The sequence below is a fragment of the Bombus fervidus genome, chromosome 6 (genome assembly GCF_041682495.2).
Source record: "Bombus fervidus isolate BK054 chromosome 6, iyBomFerv1, whole genome shotgun sequence".
Classification (NCBI taxonomy): Eukaryota; Metazoa; Arthropoda; class Insecta; order Hymenoptera; family Apidae; genus Bombus; species Bombus fervidus.
In genome coordinates, this window is record NC_091522.1 from 3773137 (window position 1) to 3794872 (window position 21736).

The 21736-nt window shown below is 35.5% G+C and overlaps 1 protein-coding gene across 1 annotated transcript in view; it reads left to right on the forward strand.

Annotated features, from left to right (window-relative positions):
• The window catches only part of LOC139988345 (uncharacterized), a 90152-nt gene extending 70329 nt beyond the window's left edge, over positions 1 to 19823 (forward strand). Inside the window, exons 2-11 of the mRNA XM_072005645.1 lie at positions 845 to 890; positions 1021 to 1188; positions 6384 to 6603; positions 12395 to 12478; positions 13514 to 13647; positions 14942 to 15078; positions 15412 to 15566; positions 16904 to 17145; positions 17267 to 17453; positions 17590 to 19823. Of these exons, the coding sequence (XP_071861746.1) occupies positions 845 to 890; positions 1021 to 1188; positions 6384 to 6603; positions 12395 to 12478; positions 13514 to 13647; positions 14942 to 15078; positions 15412 to 15566; positions 16904 to 17145; positions 17267 to 17453; positions 17590 to 17786 (1570 nt within the window). The 3' untranslated portion in view covers positions 17787 to 19823. The remainder of the gene's footprint in view (positions 1 to 844; positions 891 to 1020; positions 1189 to 6383; positions 6604 to 12394; positions 12479 to 13513; positions 13648 to 14941; positions 15079 to 15411; positions 15567 to 16903; positions 17146 to 17266; positions 17454 to 17589) is intronic.
• Positions 19824 to 21736: the final 1913 nt, after the last annotated feature.

The window sequence follows — 21736 nt, forward strand, 5'->3', positions numbered from 1 at the left end:
CACAGCTTATTTTTGTTATCTAGCTATAATTTTTTCAGAAGGACAATTACTAAATGATTTTTATAGATGTTTCATTTTGGAAGATGAACGAATAATAGAAAATTTTAACTCGACGATAAAAGAATTAGTAGGGTGATGCAAATAGCAATATGCTAAAATGAGAATTGCATGATTTTGAGATGTATGCTCACAGACAATTATTAATGCCATTATATTTCGAATGCAAATAAAAACTAAAATATCGAAGAAGCGTTGCTATATTCTATATGGCAATTGAAATATAATTCAAATGTACCTTGTCTCTAACACTGCAATGGCTAAACTAATCAAGTAACATAAAAAAAAAGTTGTTTGTGCAGAAAGCTTTCTGTAAAAAGAAATAGAAAAGTTAATGAAGCCAAACAGCTTTGCGGCAATGTTTGAAATTAGCATAAATATTCAAATATATTAACATATTCATAGCATCTAAAGTAGTTATTAGAATGCATCTAAACTGTTCATTAGAATGCATTAGAACTTGTAGACTATTAATTTGCTTATGTCATCGAATAAATAAAAAATGCCTACGAGAATTGCACTGCTAAGCTTTCAAGTACATAATTCTAATTTTGCCTTCAATTGATTTGTATATCTTGTATATTTGAATATGCGTATTACATTCATCTATATTGCCTTTAGTATTTTATAAACAATAATTAAAATTATCTAAAATATTATAAAATTATAGAATTTTGGAAATATCTTCTTCTTTAGGTAAAGAAAATAGTTGTTTTGAGCGTAAAATTCTAAAATTTTGAAAATATATTATTAAACTAATAAAAATGTTTTCTTCTTTTTATTCCAGATATGCAATCGTGTGGCTTTTAACAGTGGCAACGCTTCGATGTCAGGTAGATCAGGACTATTTAAATATTTAAATAGATAAATAATATTATTAATGTTTAAATATATTTAAATAAAAAATGACTATTTAAAATTTTAATCTTTTATGAAGACTAAAGCTAAAAGTAAATTTTGAAGGCAACGAATCGCGAGAACGGAGAGGCCGATGGAAACGCGGAAGACTCCGTGTTGGACGAGACAACCGAGGATTATTGGGCCGGAAGTGGATCTGGTCCCGAGGATGACGACTCGCTTCACAACGAAACCAGGGAAGCGTTAACGCATGAGGCCAGTGATCACGATGCTGTGAGTATTTTTACAAAGTCGAAGTTGATTCGACGAAGCGTCAGTTTCGATGATACATAGTCATGTAGCAAATTCTTCATCTTCATCGAATCATTTTCACCTGAATTGCGCCGGTGATGTCTATAGCATAATTTACCTCCATTTTTTAAGAACATTGGTAGTTCATGTATGAGGAAACTTAAGAATTTTTTTATTCAAGTAAAAAGAAATTCTTTGGTTTACTAGAAGAGACAATTTTGTGTATTTGCAAATTTTCCTATATTTTAGAACAGTGATACCATGATCTTATCTAATAAAATTATATTATTTGACACAAAGAACCATTATAATCCTTTACAATTTTTATTAGAGAGGTACAAAATTTAAAGATCTTGCTTAAAGTTAAAAATGAACCCAATTGCAAAGGAAAGATGTTCTTTGGTTTACTAGAAGAGTCAATTTTATGTATTTGCAAATTTTCCTATATTTTAGAACAGTGATACCATGATCTTATCTAATAAAATTGTATTATTTGACACAAAAAACTATTATAATCCTTTACAATTTTTATTAGAGAGGTACAAAATTTAAAGATCTTGCTTAAAGTTAAAAATGAACCCAATTGCAAAGGAAATATGTTCTTTGGTTTACTAGAAGAGTCAATTTTGTCTATTTGCAAATTTTCCTATATTTTAGAACAGTGATACCATGATCTTATCTAATAAAATTGTATTATTTGACACAAAAAACTATTATAATCCTTTACAATTTTTATTAGAGACGTACAAAATCTAAAGATCTTGCTTAAAGTTAAAAATGAACCCAATTGCAAAGGAAAGATGTTCTTTGGTTTACTAGAAGAGTCAATTTTGTGTATTTGCAAATTTTCCTATATTTTAGAACAGTGATACCATGATCTTATTTAATAAAATTGTATTATTTGACATAAAAAACTATTATAATCCTTTACAATTTTTATTAGAGACGTACAAAATCTAAAGATCTTGCTTAAAGTTAAAAATTAACCCAATTGCGAAGGAAAGAAGATTGAAACATGTTCTCTGTCTTAATCTGCTGCTTAAGATCGATTTCCTAAAAAGTTTAAATTTACTATTTGTATTGTTTTTTTAGCAGAACGAGGATATATTTTCTGCATCGATTATTTATACGCTAGGAAAGAAGATAAGCGATTGTCGCGTGTTTGACTAGTACGCCAAAGGTTAATCCATCTAATCGAACGGTTCTATAGAAACAGCTGGTTATTTTTCATTTTGTGAAGTGATAAATCATTATTTTCTAAGAATCTACACATTGCAAACTTGGACAGTTTTTTCGAACGATAATCAACAACATTTTTTCCCACTTGGAGTATCCAGTGAACGAAATACCTGTGCATCAACGAAACAAATCACAACAGAAGAAACTGGAAAATGCACCGATGAACGTATTTTCTGTAATCTAGTGCAACCACAAGAGAATTCTTCTGGTTAAAACCAGGAATTACGGATCACATGGAATTCGCAAGAAACATTAAACGATGAGATAATCAGGTTTCGTTGATGAACAGGTGTAGGTCAGGGACTATCTCCGAGATACGATAGGTACGTTCACCTAGCTCTCATCTGACCGATCATAGCTCGACTAATGACTTTCGTCGCCCTAACCACGCGACCGTTAATCATCGCATGAGCGCTCGTGTCATGATGAGACTCGAGAGACCATCGACAACAGCCCGCAGAAAGATCTTGTCTTAAAATACGCTATCCACGGATGTCACCTCGAGTTTACTATGACACATAGTCGATCCACAATGATATTTAAAGAAAAAGACGACTAGAAGGTATTTCAAGAAGATAAAATATCAATGAAGATTTGATCTTAAGTATGAAACATACAAAATTATGTAGAATATTAATATTGTTAAAAAGGTATTTTCTCAATTTCTTACTTTTCTTATGAGGTAAAAAATCGTCGTCTTTCAGGAGAAGCATTTCAAGTATTCTTGTTATATGAAGCTTATAATATGTAGAGGATTTAGAATATATTTATATTATATTTAACGTAGCGAATTGGTATATTTAATTATAAAGACAATGGAAGATACTTTGAGAAAATAAAATATTGAAAATCTTTTGATTTTAGGTATCGAGCATAGAAAATAAGAAAATTACAACTTTCAAAATGATATGAGTCTTACAACTTTATATTTTTCACAAGATATCCAGTTCCAGAAGAAATATTTCTAATATTCTCATCAGATTGAATTTATTATGATAGATATTTAGATAAATTTGCTATGATAGAAGATTCAGAATTATATTTAACAATGAAAAGGATAGAAAATTTATTGAGATAATTCAATAAAGTTTTGATCCTTAGGATGAGCTATATTTTAAGCATCAAGCACTGACGTTTCAAAATTACAATTTGTGGAAGGCTATTTAGGTCTCAAAATTCTATTTCTTACAAAAACAAGAAATCATCCACAGTGAAAAGGCGCGTTTCCTGGATATTCCTAAAAGCCGAAAAGGAAGATCGAAACGATCCATTTCCGTGGAAACCGAGCACTTTAAGCTAACCCTGTTGCCAAACACGTTGGACGTTCTACCTCGCGAGCATTTCTCAAAACGATACCTCTAAAGACGTTTCGAAGTATCCTTCGGCTTCCCATAAAGCGAAGAGACAGAAGATACCACGAAGGAGCGATGCTGTTAACCATTCTAGTAGCCCATAAACGCCGCTCAAGTTGCAGAAGAAGTTCCAGAAATGTCAGAAAAGTGGAATCCATGAAAAGCTATAATCTCCCAAGAAAGAGTACAAATAGGAGAACGAAAAGGAAAATGACGAGAATACTGCGTGTAAGTTGCTCGCGCGGAGAGCTGATTCGGGTGGAGAACGCACGAACTGGAATCCGAGAAAGAATCTCAGCTCGTTGTTAGAGCTGGTAGCAGACGAAGAAACGAGGTAAAAAGAGGCGAGAGATCGGCGAAGAAGAGCGTGTAACGACACGATTGTTTCCACTGGTACCGACATATGGAGGCTATTTGCAGTACTTTTTGCGCAGCCTGCCGTTTACCACCAACCACGTGCCGCCTTCTACCTGATCCGGCTCAGAGAGAATACTAGTGACGAACTCTGAAACACTTCGAATTTGTATTATAGTAAAAATATCCAATTGTTTCAAACATGATGCGAAATTTAAAACTCTTAGAAAACTTGATCGTCTTTTGGTTTGAAAGGTTTGAAAGGTTGATGAGTATACACGCAAGGAAGGGAAAGGCTTTTTTGAATAGTCCTGTGAAACTGTCTTTCTATTATGGTTTCGATAATTGCAACAGATTCCTGAGGTCCCGTAAGACGACTTATTCCACAAGAATTATGCTCTTTTTCGTTTACGGCGCATGTTGCAATCTGCTCCTCTTCTTATTGTTCTTTCTTTCCTCTGGATTCTGCGTGCCGCGTTTGCAAGGCGAAACAGTCTCGTAAAACTGAAGATCAGAAACAAAACTGATATTCAGTCACAGATAGACTTCGTTTCAACGATTCCTTGTAATCCAGGTTACCAATCTCCGAATTGCGAAGTATTTTCTGAGAATTGGTTTTTAGAGATCGTTATAATTATTTTTCAAGATTTTTCGCATTCATTTCAATATAGTTATATTATTTTATTCGTGATATAACACTGAGGTACATTGCACTGCGTCTCGTAACCATAAAATCACCCAAAAACTTTTAATTTTTTTTATATTAACCTAATATATATAAGAATGTATTTTATATATTAAATGATAAGTTGTTTGAAATCAAGTTTGATTGTATTCGCTAAAGAGGAAGAATTTATATTCTTGTTTCATAATTATAACACTGAAATAGCAGAATATTTTATTATACGAGAATTAAACTAAAAACACATAACATGAAATTGTAACAGTAAGTTCCTTAAGTGAACTTTCATAGCTGTTCAATTTTGTAGACTTATAGTTAGATTTTCTCATGTACCTCTCTTGTACTTAAATTTAAGAATTGAAAATTTATGGTAGTCTTATCCTTGTGAAACGCAGCTCTACCTAAACTATATAAAAGAGAGGACGTGGCAGATTATTTGGCTATTAAGAAAAAAATTCACAATTTGAGGAAGGTTGTATAACATTGGTTTAAGAACCTTCTTGCAAAGTAGCGAGTATTAGCACCGTACTACGAACTGCAATAACCATCTTCGACACAAACACGACTTTTCTCTTGAAACATTTATCGGCTAACTTTGATTATCGGCACGCTGGTAGATCCATAAGACACGTGCACCGAGTGATACAGAAAACGAGGAAGAGGAGAAGGAAGATTTCTGGAGATGGTGGAACAAATGGAAGTCACGGGTTACGCGACAAGCGAAACCAAGTATTATCCTGACGCGCGTACATTGCAATCGTACAAGAACAAGAACCCGATGTTTCAAGGCGTTCACACAACACGTGAGGAACGAGCTTGCCAAGCGCTAGTCACGCGTCCATCGTACAGTTCTTTTCCTTCTCACCTCGTCGTTTTCCCTTTTCCTTTGTAACCACTCGTTTCCACGTGGGAAATTGCACCTGGATCAACGGTAAAAGAGGCATTAAATCTCTGCTATGAATGGTGCGGGTCTATTTTGATGTTTGTTGTGCGATTCCCATAGTGTGATTTGGTAATTTTGATATTCCTGGTGTACCATTATTTATAATGATTATTCATTAATTTGTAAGTTTCGGTGATAAAGATAAGATATTTGAAATTAACTCTTGTCGACATACCGTGCTCGTCATGTGACAAAAATTGTGTTTCTGTTATTAATAGATCATGAATATTTACGCAAATTTATAATTTTGCGAATATATCTATTTAGAAAAACAGAATTTTTAGAGCTGGATTATTTTACTTGTACTATGTATTACTCATGTTATAGATATCTCTGCATATTATGTATATATTTTACATACTTCTGCATATTTAAATTTTTCATAAATGCATAAACATCCGCAATCTAGTTATTATTTAATGTAAAACACTCAAAGAATTAAAATAAAAAAATAAGAGTATTGCAGAAAGTACCATCCGAAATTTGAAATTATTAGAAATCTAAAAATATAAGGAAAAATTGAGCAATCTGTAACTGGACCGTCTATTAGTTGGAAATGGATTCAATTTATTGTTAATCGAGTTAATTTTGTTCTTTTCGAACGAAGGTTGTGTACGTTGGAGAAGGAGCAGCGTATGTACCAATACCATCGCTAAAAGGAAGACCCTTGAGCCCGAATCTTCAAGCTCTTCAGACCCTTCAAGGTCTACAAGGAATACCCGGAGGCGGAGGAACTGGAGTGGTTGGGGATGAGGACTGGAAAAGACACCCGGAGACCTGGGATCGGGAACACAGGAGATACAGACCTAATACTACTCGAGTTCAACGTAAGTGTTTTTGAAATACTATGAAACATTTTGCCACCAGTTTAGTTACCACATTTCCCAACCGTAAAAGGATAACAGTTCTTGCATATCCAAACAAAAACTTCTAACTACGCTATTGCACGATTCTCTTTCATTTAATTAAATTAAATACCTAAATCCTGTAACTAGGAATCTGCAATAAGAAAGCGAACGCTTTCACCCTCGAGGACCGTTATCATACGCAGATATCCGTTATTATTTCTACCTTTCCGAATGGCGATGGACGTAGCTAGGAAGCGTTTGATCGATCGATCCATCGACGTCGTCGCTGGTGCACAGCTTTCTCGACGATCCGGCATTCACGACGCGATGCGATGGCGAACAGCTACCGTTAGAGTGGACGCAATTAAAACGGTGTCGGAAACTCGTACGGCACTCCCGACACCGAGACACTACTGCGTTCGACACGTCCACTCATCTCCTTTCTCTTCACTTCTCTCTCGATCGGTATTATCTATAGCTCTCTATAGCTCTCTATAGCTCTCGAGTCTCCTTTCTCTATGAATTCCATTTATTTAGTTATAAACCGTTTGATACACGAAGAGTAGTAATATATAGGAGGAAGACACGCATTCTTATACGATATTTGGTTATTTGGAATGTTTGGAAAAGTAGAACGTTTTTGAATGTAAAGTGGAACGTTTTGGAAAGTAGACAAGTTGTGCATTGTGTGATATTTAATGGGTTTGAAAAAGAGTCGTTTATCGTGAATTTCTGTCAAGTCTAGGATAAGTATCATTGCTGAAGATAGAAATCGTTAATCGATGAAACGATCAACGTGGAAATTACTTCGATTAAATACAGTGTGCGACTAAAATGTTACTTGAAAAAACATCTTTTATGCAGCAACCTAAGGAAAAAGAGTTTGATGTTATCTGGCGGACGTGACCCGTGAAGGTCCGTAATTCGCGAAATTGCGGCTCGCGAGACGCTATCCTCCAATAAATTCGTCTCGAAGGCGTTGCTCGTCCAGTCTCCATTGTAATTTCCGAGATTTACGCTGTCGAGATTCGAACGAAACACGACTCGTAATTGCTGGAAGGTTAAGGCTGCACGGACGAAGGGTGGCTTAATCAAGAGGTAAATTGATACGAATCGTTAAAGAAGGACATGACAGGTTCCCGAAATAGACGACTCGTCTTAGAACATGCTTATCGATGATGAGCTGTGCACGAGGCTTAGTCTCGATGAAGTCATAAAGGTTCTCTCTGCGGGAAACACGGCGGCCACCCGCGGTATCGTCGATTACGCGAAAGAAGGCCCATTAGCTTTAATGTATCCTCCTGTGCACGCTCGTTTCTACGACCTCGAGTCTCCATTTTCTCTTCTTTCTTCTACTCTTCGTCGTCGTTGATGCAGCGTCTTTCACGTAAATGAACCATTGCGCTTCTTATTTTTGAACCTCGTACTCTCGTCATTGTGCGTGTACAAACGATTTCGCTGTTGAAAATGAACGATGTCCTTACGGTTAAAAGCTAGATAGTTAAAAGTTACTATGATTAGAAGTTAGATGATTAATAGATTGTTGGCAATGTTACACTGTTCTTGAGAGTGAGATATTGCGCGTTATATTTAGTAAAATTGGAAGAGGATCATTTATCATAAATTTCTGTCAAATATTAAAATGCTACGTTTACAGCAAATATGTATACAGTTCCTGGTTCGAATGAAAATGGGAATGAAAATGAGGTTAAGTTAAGAAGATTTCAATTTTCGGGGCGTGTAATGAATCTTGCTGCGAGTTGTCCACAGTTGTCTTATACCAGATGAATTCTCTGTACTAGTTCTCTGTACTAGTCGAACTTAGCGAATTGAACCTCAGTCCAAGTGGAACTGCCCTTATATATTCCTCTCCGTATCTTTCTGTACCCATCGGGTCAATCTTTGTTTTTAAGGAGAGCTATTTAATTACTTTATACCTCTGTTAGGTACACGTCCTTCCCGTGACCGTGGCTACGTTCAACGACCCGTTATTAACCCGTTATTATAACAAAGTGATTATATGACTATTACAGAATTTGATAATTAACTGTGACGATTAGATACTCGAGATGCTAATGACGATGATCTTAGGTTCAATCAGGAATCCACGGTCAACGGGACAGCAAATGCGTTTTCTTCCAAAGTCTAAGTCGAACTGAACTTATTTGTCCACAGTTCAAGTGTTTACTTACAACTTATTTGTCCACAATACAAGTAGAACTCAACTAACTCGTCTTAGACCAAGTGGAACTACACTTATGTACTCTTCTCTGTACCTATATTTCAACTATATTTTTAAGAAGAACTATACAACTTCGCCATACCTCTTTTAGGCAGAAACGTCCATCCCGTGGTTACGTTTAGCGACCAGATGTGTCACTTCGAGCCCAAGTCCACTGTCACAAATCTCGGATAATCATAATTGACTTGACTCATAAACAGCTATTTCTCAGTTTTATTATTTAAGTACGGCTATAATAAAAAGTTTGGACTAAAGTATTGGGGACCTTCCCAAACATTCCAAAAGAAAGGCCCCGATGTTCTTTCATCTCTTCTGCCTATATACGATAAGAAATTGATCTGCATTAATAAGAAAGACAAATGAGCTATTTAGAAGTCGCATTATATTAAATTTGTGCAGTTTTAAATGAATTTATAGATTTTCGTAATTTAGTTGTAATTCAATCATTCGTGTAAAACATTTTCGTTAGATCGAATTGTTTAGCAGTGCTTAGGCCTGCAGATACTGATGATAGACTTCCTATTTTATTTAGGATGTTCAACCTATGTTGAATTTATAGTCTTTGGTTCGTGTTTATAGAGGAAGCAGCAAATTCTTGTAGCTCGACCACGATGCTTGATTATAACGTAAACAGAAATGTAGAAATAAGAGTGTTGAAAGAAGATCATGTTCATTGTCAGTGATGAAGAATCGATAACCTGTCACTTATGTCACTTTATTATGTCACTTCGAGCCCAAGCCCACTGTCACAATTCTCGGATAATCATAATTGACTTGACTCATAAACAGCTATTTCTCAGTTTTATTGTTTATGTACGGCTATAATAAAAAGTCTGGACTAAAGTATTAGGGACTGTCCCAAACATTCCGAAGAAAAGGCTCCGGTGTCCTTTCATCTCAGACATGTATTTATTAATTTTTAATTATACGATCTGCTTAACGGTTTAACGTATGTAGTAGTGTAATTTTACTTCATTCGAGACTAATCTCTGATTAAAAGACAATTCCCAAGGGCTGGTATTTTAAAGTTTTAAATTTAACTTGATTCTTAATTCTTCAAAAATAAATAAAATTTCATTCTTCAATAAATTCTACATTTAACTGTATAAGAACAGGCGTGTATTACATTAAACGTGAACTTTTCAGGGATTTCATGTGATATTTTTTTAACTGGGTCTCTGGGCGAAGTACTTTCCCTCTCTTATTCATTTGTTCTACTAAATATTAGATTGTCCGAGAAGTTTCTTTCGTTTTATAAGGAAATAATAGACGCACAATGTTTTTTGTTTTATATTAGCTTATTGAATTATGTACGAACATAATAATAGAGACATAACGAAATAAATCATACCTAATTCAATGAAACAATATAAAACAGAAATTGTTGTTCACCTATTATCACCTTATGAGACTGTTGAAATGGTCACCACTTTTAAGAAAACTCTACATCTGGTCTTTTACTTAAACCTAAGCACTAAATTCAAATAGAATCAAACATACTATAAACACTTATTAACCATGTCATAGTACCACGCCAAATAAATTTACTTAAAATTCTCTAACGAGAATTGATTGTAAAATAAATGCAAATAAAAAAAAAAAAAGAAATCTGATCTTTTAGTTTTCTCAAGTACTGAAGCCATCGACAGCGTATAGACAAAAGACTGGGACGAAGGCAGACCATAAACAGTAGACAGACGACGATGGCTTCAGGGTAACACTGCTAGCTTACTTACTTAGCTACTTGTACTTACACTTCTGTATTAAAATATATTTTCTACTTTACAATTTATCCACGAGTTCCTCTCTTCATACATCTAATAACAGAGACGAAAAAAACATTTCGGACAACCTAATAATAAGATATTGTTATGTAATGACTTAATATGATTCTAAATCCAGATAAAATATACAATTATTCACATACCATCGAGTAGTATCGTATCTCGCGCATAGATACAAAGAGGCAAATCAACGACGAAAGGAGTCACGGGCGAAATCGCGAGTGAAGAATGTTCGTCGTGACACCGAGATACTATACTTCTCCTCGCGTACTCGAGCGCGAGTATATCAGAGTTGCGTAACCGCTTCCATTGTTTACTCTCGGACGTTTTGCCGGCCTCTGAACACAAAGCACTTTACTTATCCGCAATTCTAATAAGTGTGCATACCGGTCGAAAATGGTGTACGCGTGCTGCTAGTGCAGCACGCGCACCTACCTACACAGTCACATTGATGAATAAAAAAAGAAAGAAAAGAAAGGAAGGAGAGAGAAAAAGAAAACGGGCGGGAAACGTTCTCTCGACGAAACGTTGTATCATCGAGGATTACCTCGAGTGTGACTATCTTCAGCCTCCATCTAACGCCGTTCATCTTCCACACTCCTGCTGGATTACGTCGTTTTACGATGGAAACGGCTCCTTACCACGAAGAGCACCTATAAAGGGGCTTCGCCGGTTTACTTTCACTCGTCATCGGCGGCCGGTTTTCCGCCGCTTTCCGCCCACCGGATGGCCCCCGATTTTCCGACCGTTTCGACACGAAACACCAACGTTTCGGCATCGTGACTTCTCTCAGGTTCGCTGCCTCGTTGGAACCGTTTTATCGAAGCTTCCGATCTTAAAAGCAGACTCGTTCGTCATCGTGGAAATTCACGCTCGTTTGGAAAGTACGATACGTGACTTTGCGGAGAAACGTGGGAGAATTTGAAGGGGATGTATTAACCCTTCGACAGTGTGATGAAACGGAGAATTTAGAAATTGTTTATCTCTTAATCTTCGATATTTTCTGCACTTTGGACGAACCTAATAACTCATACATTAACAATTTGACTGTCACGTTGGTTATATATGACCTGCCACGGTTTCTCCTGTGATGCCACAAAGGTCATTGATGACCCGAGTGCTTCAACTTTTTACAATTGTAAAAATTGACAGTTAGGGCAACCGATAAATAGAAGATACTTTGAAATAAAAAGTGCCCCATTGAACAATTAAAAAAAAAAAGAAAAATGAGAACAAATCTTGCATCTAACGGTGCACTGTGTTAAAACCTTGTGGCGTCCTGAGCGGAACATGTGATTTCGGTCAAAGTGTTAAGTATTTTATGTAAATTAAAGTTTTGCATTTAAAGTTGAACATTATTAGTCATTAATCATCGGCATATGCAAAAACCAAACTGACAACTCAACTCTGACAAAGTTAATTGTTTCATTTCTTTAGAGTTTGATCATGTTTTTTAAAAATGCTAAGAGTAATTCGACGAGCCAAGGACGTAATTAACAAGATTAGTATGAACATGGTTAACACGATAAATACTGTCCTTCACATATAAAGTCGAAAGATTTATCATTCCATAATTTACTCAGAGAAATGTACAAACTATGTATAAACACAATTTAACTGCACACCAATCCAATCAAAATAGTGAAACATCTCATAGAAAACCAGCCATCTAACAAAAAAAAAAAAAAAAAAAGAAAAAATTGTGGGAAGATGTATTTCTCATTAATAAAATAAAAATTTGCAGATATCGAGGCAGAGTGTCAGGACGACTACATGAAGATCCGGATCGGTTTCAACGGTTCCTTCACCGGGTTGCTCTACTCTGCGGGTAAGTAGCCCTTTGGAAATTAACATCGCGACATGAATCGTGGACGTGGCTGCGAGGATCCGCATCAAAAGACGTACTATCACGTCCGCGTTGTACGACCTCACGACTTCGCCGTTCGCAATCATCATCTTTGCGGACACAACGCTCGAACTGTTACGATGCTGACGAGCTAATGGCAAAACATTATCGTGAAACGATCTCGCTGAAGTTCGCCACTAGCAAACAGAGATAGAGAAAGGAAGATGGAAAGAGAGAAAATTTTCCTTTTTTTCCAAGGCGAGTCCATCCAGACCAGCATAGTCGAACCGTGCATTTCCGTTATTTTGAAAGAAGCATAACGCGTTGCCTGCTCTTAGCACGATGCACGCGATGCACCTGCAAATAGCTCGTCCTTGTTGGTCACCGTCCTCCTTCCAGACTATTCAGCTCTCTTTGAGCGTTCCTCTCGATTCCAACAGGCTATACATGATTATCGTTCCAGTTTTGCTCGATCGTTGTTTGATATTTTAAAAGCCAAGGGAGAACTTCTCTTACACGATGCGTGTTTAATTATTCAGAAATTTGACAATTAATTCCGACGTAATCTAGTTTCTGTATGGCAACATATAAAAGGAATGAAAATAATAAAATATAGAAGAAATTGCTCCAGTCTACAATCCTATCTCGTGTACGTTACTTATGTAGGTTACTGTAGCACATGTAATTTTCACAATTTTATTTATTTTGTTGCCAAGCGTGTTACGTGCTGTTATGGAACAGAATGCATTAATACACGTAGCTTGTAGCTCGTACAATTTTGCTATTAATATCAATTCAGTTGTACAAAAGGCTTTGACTTCTTCTTACAGCTCTCAATTTATTAAGAAATTTGATTATTATATTTTTACCGTATCCGTTGTAAATGGTTTTGTTTGGTAATGTAGATTCGTTGTTGCTTTTTACATGAACCCAGTGAGTGTGTTAATAAATATGTACTTGTAAACGTGGCTGTGTGTACGAAAATTGCTGACAGTGAACGATCAATTTCAATTAAAGGCTACTCCTATGACCCGGACTGCATGTACGTGAACGGAACTGGCCGCGACTACTACGAGTTCTATATTCAGCTGAATCGTTGCGGCACCCTCGGCGAGAACACTCATCATCAGGACAGCCGAAAAAATCCTACGGTACGTAAAGAGAGCATGCGTGTATACTGTACCGTACAAAAGCCTTAGTCCATGTATTAAATGAGAATGTTTCACTTCTAGTAACGAACAAATAGATGATGCTGTTTGTTAAGAAGACCTGTTGTAAATGACTCCATTAGAATTAAACCAGGGCTTTGTGTATTATAATTCAAAAAAGAAATTGTGAATTGGAAGAAACCACAAGTACCCAGTGGCATGAATAAAATATCTTAATGTTGTTATTCGTAATCTACATCAAATACTATAGTTTTATTAAAGATGTATCCTAAGATTCCAGCGGGACTATATATTTAATTGCCATTGTAAAACGAGTAACACAGATGATTTAAGACTTTTGCACAGTACTGTATAATAGTGTGGCGAAAGATAGATGGTGTGGTTCGTTACGATCACAGCGTGACCACTTGCCCCTTTTGACAAGGAATAATAATGATTAACGTGGATGAAAAAAAAAAATAAAAGAATCGACTTGGCCCGTTTTATCTTTTATCTCGCGATCATCCACCGTCGTCTGAATGTTTAACGTCCCACGAGACTCGACATGTATATTAATATACGCACCATCCGTGCCGTTAGAGAACTTTAACTGACGCGAATCATAAATGCTGATGCTAATAATTCTGTTACGTTCTGCTGTGATTTATTAAACTCCACATGGTTTATACAGGATGCACTAAAATCGTGTCTGTTCCTACTGAGTTGCGGTCAGAAAGAGATCAAACGAAAGGGAGAAAAAGAATTTGGATGAAGACGATATTCTATAGAATCATTGAAAGGATATAAAATGAACATATAAAGTGAATAATTAAATACAGATCACAAATTTCCCTTTTACTTTCCTCTTCCTTTCCATCTGGCCTTCGTTTCCTTTCCTCTACCTGTATCCATTCCATCCTCACTGTTTCCTTCATTCCCATTTGATATCTTCCCTAACTTCCCTCTTTCCTTTCTTTGTCATTTTTCATCCTTTCTTCCTATATTTCTTCTTTTCCTATTGTTAGTTGTTCTGCGTGGAAAATTTCAACAATATATTATATTTAATTTTGTATTAGAAAAATACAGTAGCGCCAGTAATATTTTAATGTCGACTCTTCAGAGAATTTTTCTTCGCTCTTCACACTCAGTTAACTCCACTAATACATAGTATCTAGCGCTTGCATTTCTTTGTAAACCGCTTTAACCAATTGATCGATGATCGATATTTCGTCTAAATGGCCCACTCACTGTGATTTTCTCCTAGCGATTTACAACGCTCGATTTCTTTCCACCGCAGAAAAACTTGATGTGGAACACGGTCACAGTGCAGTACAACCCGCTGATCGAAGAGGAATTCGACGAACACTTCAAAGTGACTTGCGAATACGGTTATGACTTCTGGAAAACCGTCACCTTTCCATTCCTTGACGTCGAGTAAGTGTCTTATTAAATACCTTAATTATCAATACCTTAAATTATTAGTGATCCTTAATTAAGCTCTTCAAAGCAACTTGCGAATGCGATTACAACATTTGGAAGAAGCGTCGCCTTTCAATTCCTCGATGTCGACCGTCTTATTAAATATCTGTCAACTTGCAATGCCAATCAGTCATCCATAATAACAATAAAAATTCAAAATTATTGTATATATATATATATATATTTGTACTACCGTGTATTTTTTAACGTGTACTGTATGTTGTCCCACTGGTGGATAACGGGAAGTTGATCCCAGCAGAAGGTTCTAACGCGGATATCTTCTTTCAGAGTTGCGACGGGGAATCCTGTTGTGTTCACCCTGCAGCCACCAGAGTGCTACATGGAAATTAGATACGGTTACGGGACCACTGGAACTAGAGTGGCTGGACCAGTCCGTGTCGGCGATCCTCTGACTCTCATTATCTATATGCGCAGCAAATACGGTACGCCGATATAGCGGCCACACATTTTCGCGTTATGCTACTCTTACATCGATTCCATACGGCCGACGGTATACCGTCACTAGAACTACCGATAGTTAACACGAAGCTATTTCTACCAGAACCAGTGAAAATGACTGGTCTTTAAAAAATACGTAATAGAATATTTTTATATTCATTGATTTATTTCTTTCTTACGGAAGGAATTCCACGTTATGTAGTACATTTTTGGTATTATTAATCCATTTGGGACCGTGACCCCTAAACGAGGGTTGACACATTTATAAAATTGTAGAACTAGTCATTTTCACTGGTGTGGTATTTCTAGCGTTAGCATCTAGCTATCTAGCAATCGATCCGGAATTTTCCTCGAAAAATTTTAAAAACGTGTGGCAAGTTGTAGAAAACGAGGCAACTGGTTAATTGGGGTTCGATAAACAAATTGCAAGACCCTTTTACATTTTGACAAGTATCAGTTATTTTAAGTGGCATTGGTATAAGTAGCCTTGATACAAAATCATTTTCAGTTTGAATGCATAAAAAACAAGATAAAATTAATTATATTATTCTTTTAGTTATCGATGTGAAAGTCATTACATCTTTGCGGGGAAAAATATAACATGAAATAGGAATTTTAAAATAAAATTGTAAAACGAGTCAATGTGACTGGTGTGCTAGTTCTAGTGCCAATCACGTGGCGCTGCATAACATGTGCCTGGTGTTATTCCACGGGTTAACGGGATACCCAGGACCTCTGTTATGTACACAGTTTCCCTTCGATAAACTAAAATTAGAGTAGGGTTTCCTCGTTGGAGAAATCGATAACGTGTCACGATTCCAAGTTGTCAATAATTGACAACGATAAGTCGGCGGTTTAAATATTCCAAGATACTAGGATTCTAAGTAGAATCGATATACTCAGGCTATTTAAGTTCATTAGGTTGGTTCAGAACATTGATATGAAACTTCAGGAACATGTAATAGTTATTAAAACAAGTAAAAACTTGATTGGATAAACGAAAGTCTAAATATTACATATTTTGATCAGTAAAGTTTTTCCTGTTTTATCGACAGTATAGGTGTGGTCGATATCATTGTTCACTGTATTTGACATATTTATTTTATTGACTTTAATTTTTTGAAACATCCTGTACAATAGGAATTTTGTAATTTCTCATTCAAGTATTAGCTTCAAATAGATTCTACGTGCAGGTGTTTGATCGATTTAATTAAAATGTAATTTTAATAAACAGAAATGGAACTCTACTGTAAAATTTAATAAAAGAGATTCGAATGTATATTAGGATGAACATGTAAAATGAATATTTTTATATTCACAGATGGTTTCGACATCGTCGTGAACGACTGTTATGCCCACAACGGTGGAAACAAGAGGATTCAGCTGATTGATCAATACGGGTGCCCAGTGGATGATAAATTGATCAGTAGATTTCGTGGATCCTGGTCAGAGAGTGGTCTCTTCGAGACTCAAGTTTTCGCCTACATGAAGACGTTCAGGTTCACTGGCTCACCTGCTCTATACATCGAGTGCGACGTCAGAATGTGTCACGGAAGATGTCCAGTATGTAGGAAACGAATGAGAATAATTTCTTAGCCAATTGTCATACAATAGATCGTTTTGTTAAAAGTCTTGATGTGAATTTACATGCCTGTTGTTATATGAATTATTCGTGATTGTACAGAGTCAACCGTGTCATTGGAGAAACGCCAAGAATGTGGCTAAACGTTCTTTGCCAGAAATTGGTGGCCCGTCGACGCCAGCAACGAGTTTGTCAGAGAACGTCAATCTGTTCCAATCGTTGCGTGTTCTACAGGAAGGCGAGGCAGATACGGAATTCTTCCAGAATTCCACTACAGCTTTCCGAAGTGGTAATTTCAGTAAATGATTCGACCTTAAAATATTTAATCCGTTATCCGGGTCATCGTTTAAACAGAACTTGCATGATTATGATTATTAACATTTTTATTCGTTTATATATATTAATTATTGGTGTCTTTTTTGCAGGACCTAGTGAATCAACGAACGACAGAGTGTGCCTTAGATCAACTGTTCTTAGTACGATCATAGGAATCGGTTGTGGCTTCCTCTGTCTAATGGCAGGAACGATATTAGCGATGTGTTCGAGAATTCGAAGACAGGCTAGGGAAAAACTTCTATCCGATAGCATAAGTTACATGACCCACAAGGGTAGGATCAACTAAACGCGGCCTCTGTGGATGTACAAGCGAATTTCTTCTATTTTCCTTCTTCTTCGTGGCAACTCCGTCGGTACAAGCGTATCGAGAAAATCACCGGGGAAATATTCTCTGTCGGTAATAAGGCGAGGACGATAATCGCGTTTGTAAGAATAGACGCGATCGGTAATGAAGCTAAACACAGGCTCGATCGATAAAAAAGATATCTGTCAATCGACCGTCGAGAATACAAATTGTGAGACGCAAGCAATACAAATATAGCTAAAAAATTGAATATTTCGGTAAAGCGTGAGATTGAAAATGAATAGCTAGACGAATAGCTAGAAAATAAAATTAGCAAAGTCAAAGAACATATATTGTGATAAATACGATTAGACGTAGATTTCTACTTCCTTTTTGTTTGTTTAATAACTAATTAACCGTCGATAACAAGCGACATGTAGTCCGGTAGATTGTGAACGATTGAACTCGCGCTTCCTTTTTACCTAAACGCTGTTTTCTTTTATCTTTTTTCAATTGTAATTTTTTCCTTTATTTTGCGTACAAGTGAGTTGCCGTCCGTAGATAACAACGATCAAAGGCGAATTTAGAAGTCGAGGATTTTGCCACGTTCTCCGTATCGAACGCGCGATTGAGAAAAATATTTGATTATAATCTTTCTCGGCCGCGCGAACGTTACTACACGAGATCAAAACGAATGACTAGATATACAGTCGTTTAATACCGTTTAATGAGATTCAATACTTTAAGTATGCCTAATAGCATTACTCGCCATATTCAGGAACATAAAAATCATCGAGGTCTCGAGCTACAGCTGAACAAATAACTGATCATACTTTATATGCATGTTGCCGTAACTTATCCAAAAATTTAGAACAACGATCTTTTTTACAATTTCAAATCATCCTTTCATAGATAACATTATAGTAGTGTTCTCTTATATTTTAGATCTTTGGAAGAATTGTTTCGCTTATGTTCAAGCGGTCAAGCTTACCATCTTACCATTGACAAAGACAGTGAATATAGTAAAGATAAACTATAAATATTATGTCTTTTTCGCTCGTTCTCGTTAGATGTCCTTCTTTTCCAAGCGTGTGTGAGAGTGTTTTTAGATTAACCCTGCTATATCCTTTCGACTATTTCTCATCTAATCGTACTGCAATAAAATTGAACAAAATACAGAAAAGACTTTAATGTTAGACACAATTCCTTATTGAACATCTTCTTAAAAATTTGTTTGCTGAAGCGAGAAAAAGATTGTGATATAAAAATTCGAAAATCGCAGCAGGGTTAAAGTCATTATCTTCTTTGTGAGAATTTTTTATTAGTGAATATAACGAGACGTCCAATGTATCGGAATTTATGCGAACACTACTATATCTATCATATTTCAGACCTAGCTGTATCTCAGAGATATAATAACACGTTTTATAGTCGAAGTTTCTGAATGTTTGCGAACGATGCATTTTCGTATGATATAAACATCGCTATGCAATAAACAGTTACAATATTTAGGTTTATACTTTATATGCATAATGATATATACGCAGTGTCCAAGTGTGTCTGGACTTTCTTTTTTTTTTTTTTTTTTTTTTCATGCTATTCTTCGTATTTTCTTGTTTTGTATTTTTCTTTTAATTTCTTCAATTCTCGAGAGGCAGGAGCATTAAAGAATTGCCAGGAGCCAGAGAACAGCCAGCGAGGATTAAATAATATTTTGCATCATACGAGATGTCCCCGTGCGTGTATCGGGGGAGCCAAAGAAACGTAGCTCAGCTCTCGTCTTGATAATTTATTGCGAAACTTCGCGGAAGCATCCTGAATTCGTCAATCTGTGAAATATTAATTTCCCCTCCTGGTCGTTCCGGAAATATTTTTTTCTACACGTTCTTCAGATATACTGCCCCCCTCCCATTTACAATCGACAGCAAACAGAATCCACCTTCTCGATCGAATTACTTGTAAATATAGCAGTGTATGATCCATAATATTTATAATTAAGCTCGAGTGTATCAAGGTTTCCAATAAACTGTAGCAGGAGTATTTATTGTCTTTTTAAATAAACTTCATCGACTCGTACAATTTTTTATTCACGAATAACGTTATTATGGAAGTATTATTATATTATCTGTCCTATTATGAAATTTTCTATTTATATTATTACTATCATAGTATTATATCACGAGTGATATTATTACGAAAATATTTATGTAGATATTATTAGAAGTATACCTGTTTGTAATAGTGAGCTTCTGCATTCAAGTGGTGTCATGAATTAGAATGTTCTAGAACAGCGTTTTTTTATGATTTTTTTTTTAGAAGGGAAAGAAAGAAATGAAGTTATTGAATTTTGAGCTATGGTTTTATGTATATTTAGCGAATACAAAAAAATTTTTTTAAATACAAAAATTTTATTTGTATTTTAAATAAAAAAAAATTTTAATACAAAAAATTTTTTTTATTAGAATTTTTTTATTTATTTTTTTAAATAAAAAAATGAATAAATGAAGTTATTGAATTTTGAGCTATGGTTTTATACATATTTAAGGAATACAAAAAATTTTTTTTATTTAAAAAAATAAATAAAAAAATTTTAATAAAAAAAAATTTTTTTTTAATTTAAAAAAATAAAAAAATTTTAATAAAAAAAATTTTTTGTATTCCTTAAATATATATAAAACCATAGCTTAAAATTCAATAACTTTATTTCTTTCTTCCCCTTCTAAAAAATCACAAGAAAACGCTGTTTTAGAACATTCTAATTCAGCACACTCCCTTCACAAAATTTTCCTCTTACGTTAGTATTACCAATGAAATATCTGAAATTTTGGAACCGAAGGAATCGAAAATAATTTCTGTCAACGGTAAATCAAACGACTCACGTATCGCAAAGGATCGGCTAAAGAGAATGAATCTGGCCGCCGATTTTATACAAATACCGCGTTTCCAGGAAGTAGTCCAGCACCGATGAAGCGAAAAACCAGCGTGACGAAAAGAGGACTTCTACCTGGTCGATTTTGAAAAATTCGACGTGTCCCAGGATTACAATGGTCACGGCACGGAACGAATCGTATTTTCCAAACAGCATATCCTTCATCGAGATGCACCGGGTGCTTTCGTTTCTTCGAGCACACTCAAAGATCGCCGCAAATGGCCGGTTCATGGTGAAAAGTGAAAATCTACGCAATATCTCACCTGCAGAATGGACTGGCACCGCCATTTGTCGCTCGATCCTCCCTCGATAACGCAGGAAATATACGATAGTTCGTTGGTCTCGTTCAGGCTAGCGCATTATCGATGACTGCATTTTTGTTCGACAGAGGGAAACCTTTCGAATAGCTCTGGGACCCAGGCAATTAATAAGATCCTTCCTCTGTAGACGATTTTTATGATTATCCTGTGTGGTCTGTTTTAGTTCATAGTAAAACATATCTTCGCATATAAGATAACCATTACGAAATATATGTACGTATAAATATCATAAAAGTGAAAGATACGAAGCAAAGGAATATAATATCGAACGAAGAAAATGTAAATACATTGCACATTCTAAATGTACATCATACCCTGTTAGAGAACATATTATGATATTTCGTCAACAGTGAAATCGAGAATTCAAACATTGATAATTGAAAATTAAGGAAACATCGATTACTGTGAAGAATTTTAATTCAATTTTGGAACAACATTGAACATTCCAAACTTTCTAGAATATTAAACTTTTAGCTTCAAGTTTCTGATCAAATTATGAAGACATTTGCAACAACCAAAATTTTCGTCAATATTGGGTTGGCAACTAAGTGATTGGGTATTTTAAATAGGAAGGAAAATTCCAAATTTTTGCTTAAAAGTATAACTTTATTCAATTAGGTATTGCCCGTTTTTGTCGATGAACTTTTGCCATCTTTCAGGCAGTGTCATAATTCCATGTTCACAAAACTTCTGAGTCGTTGAAC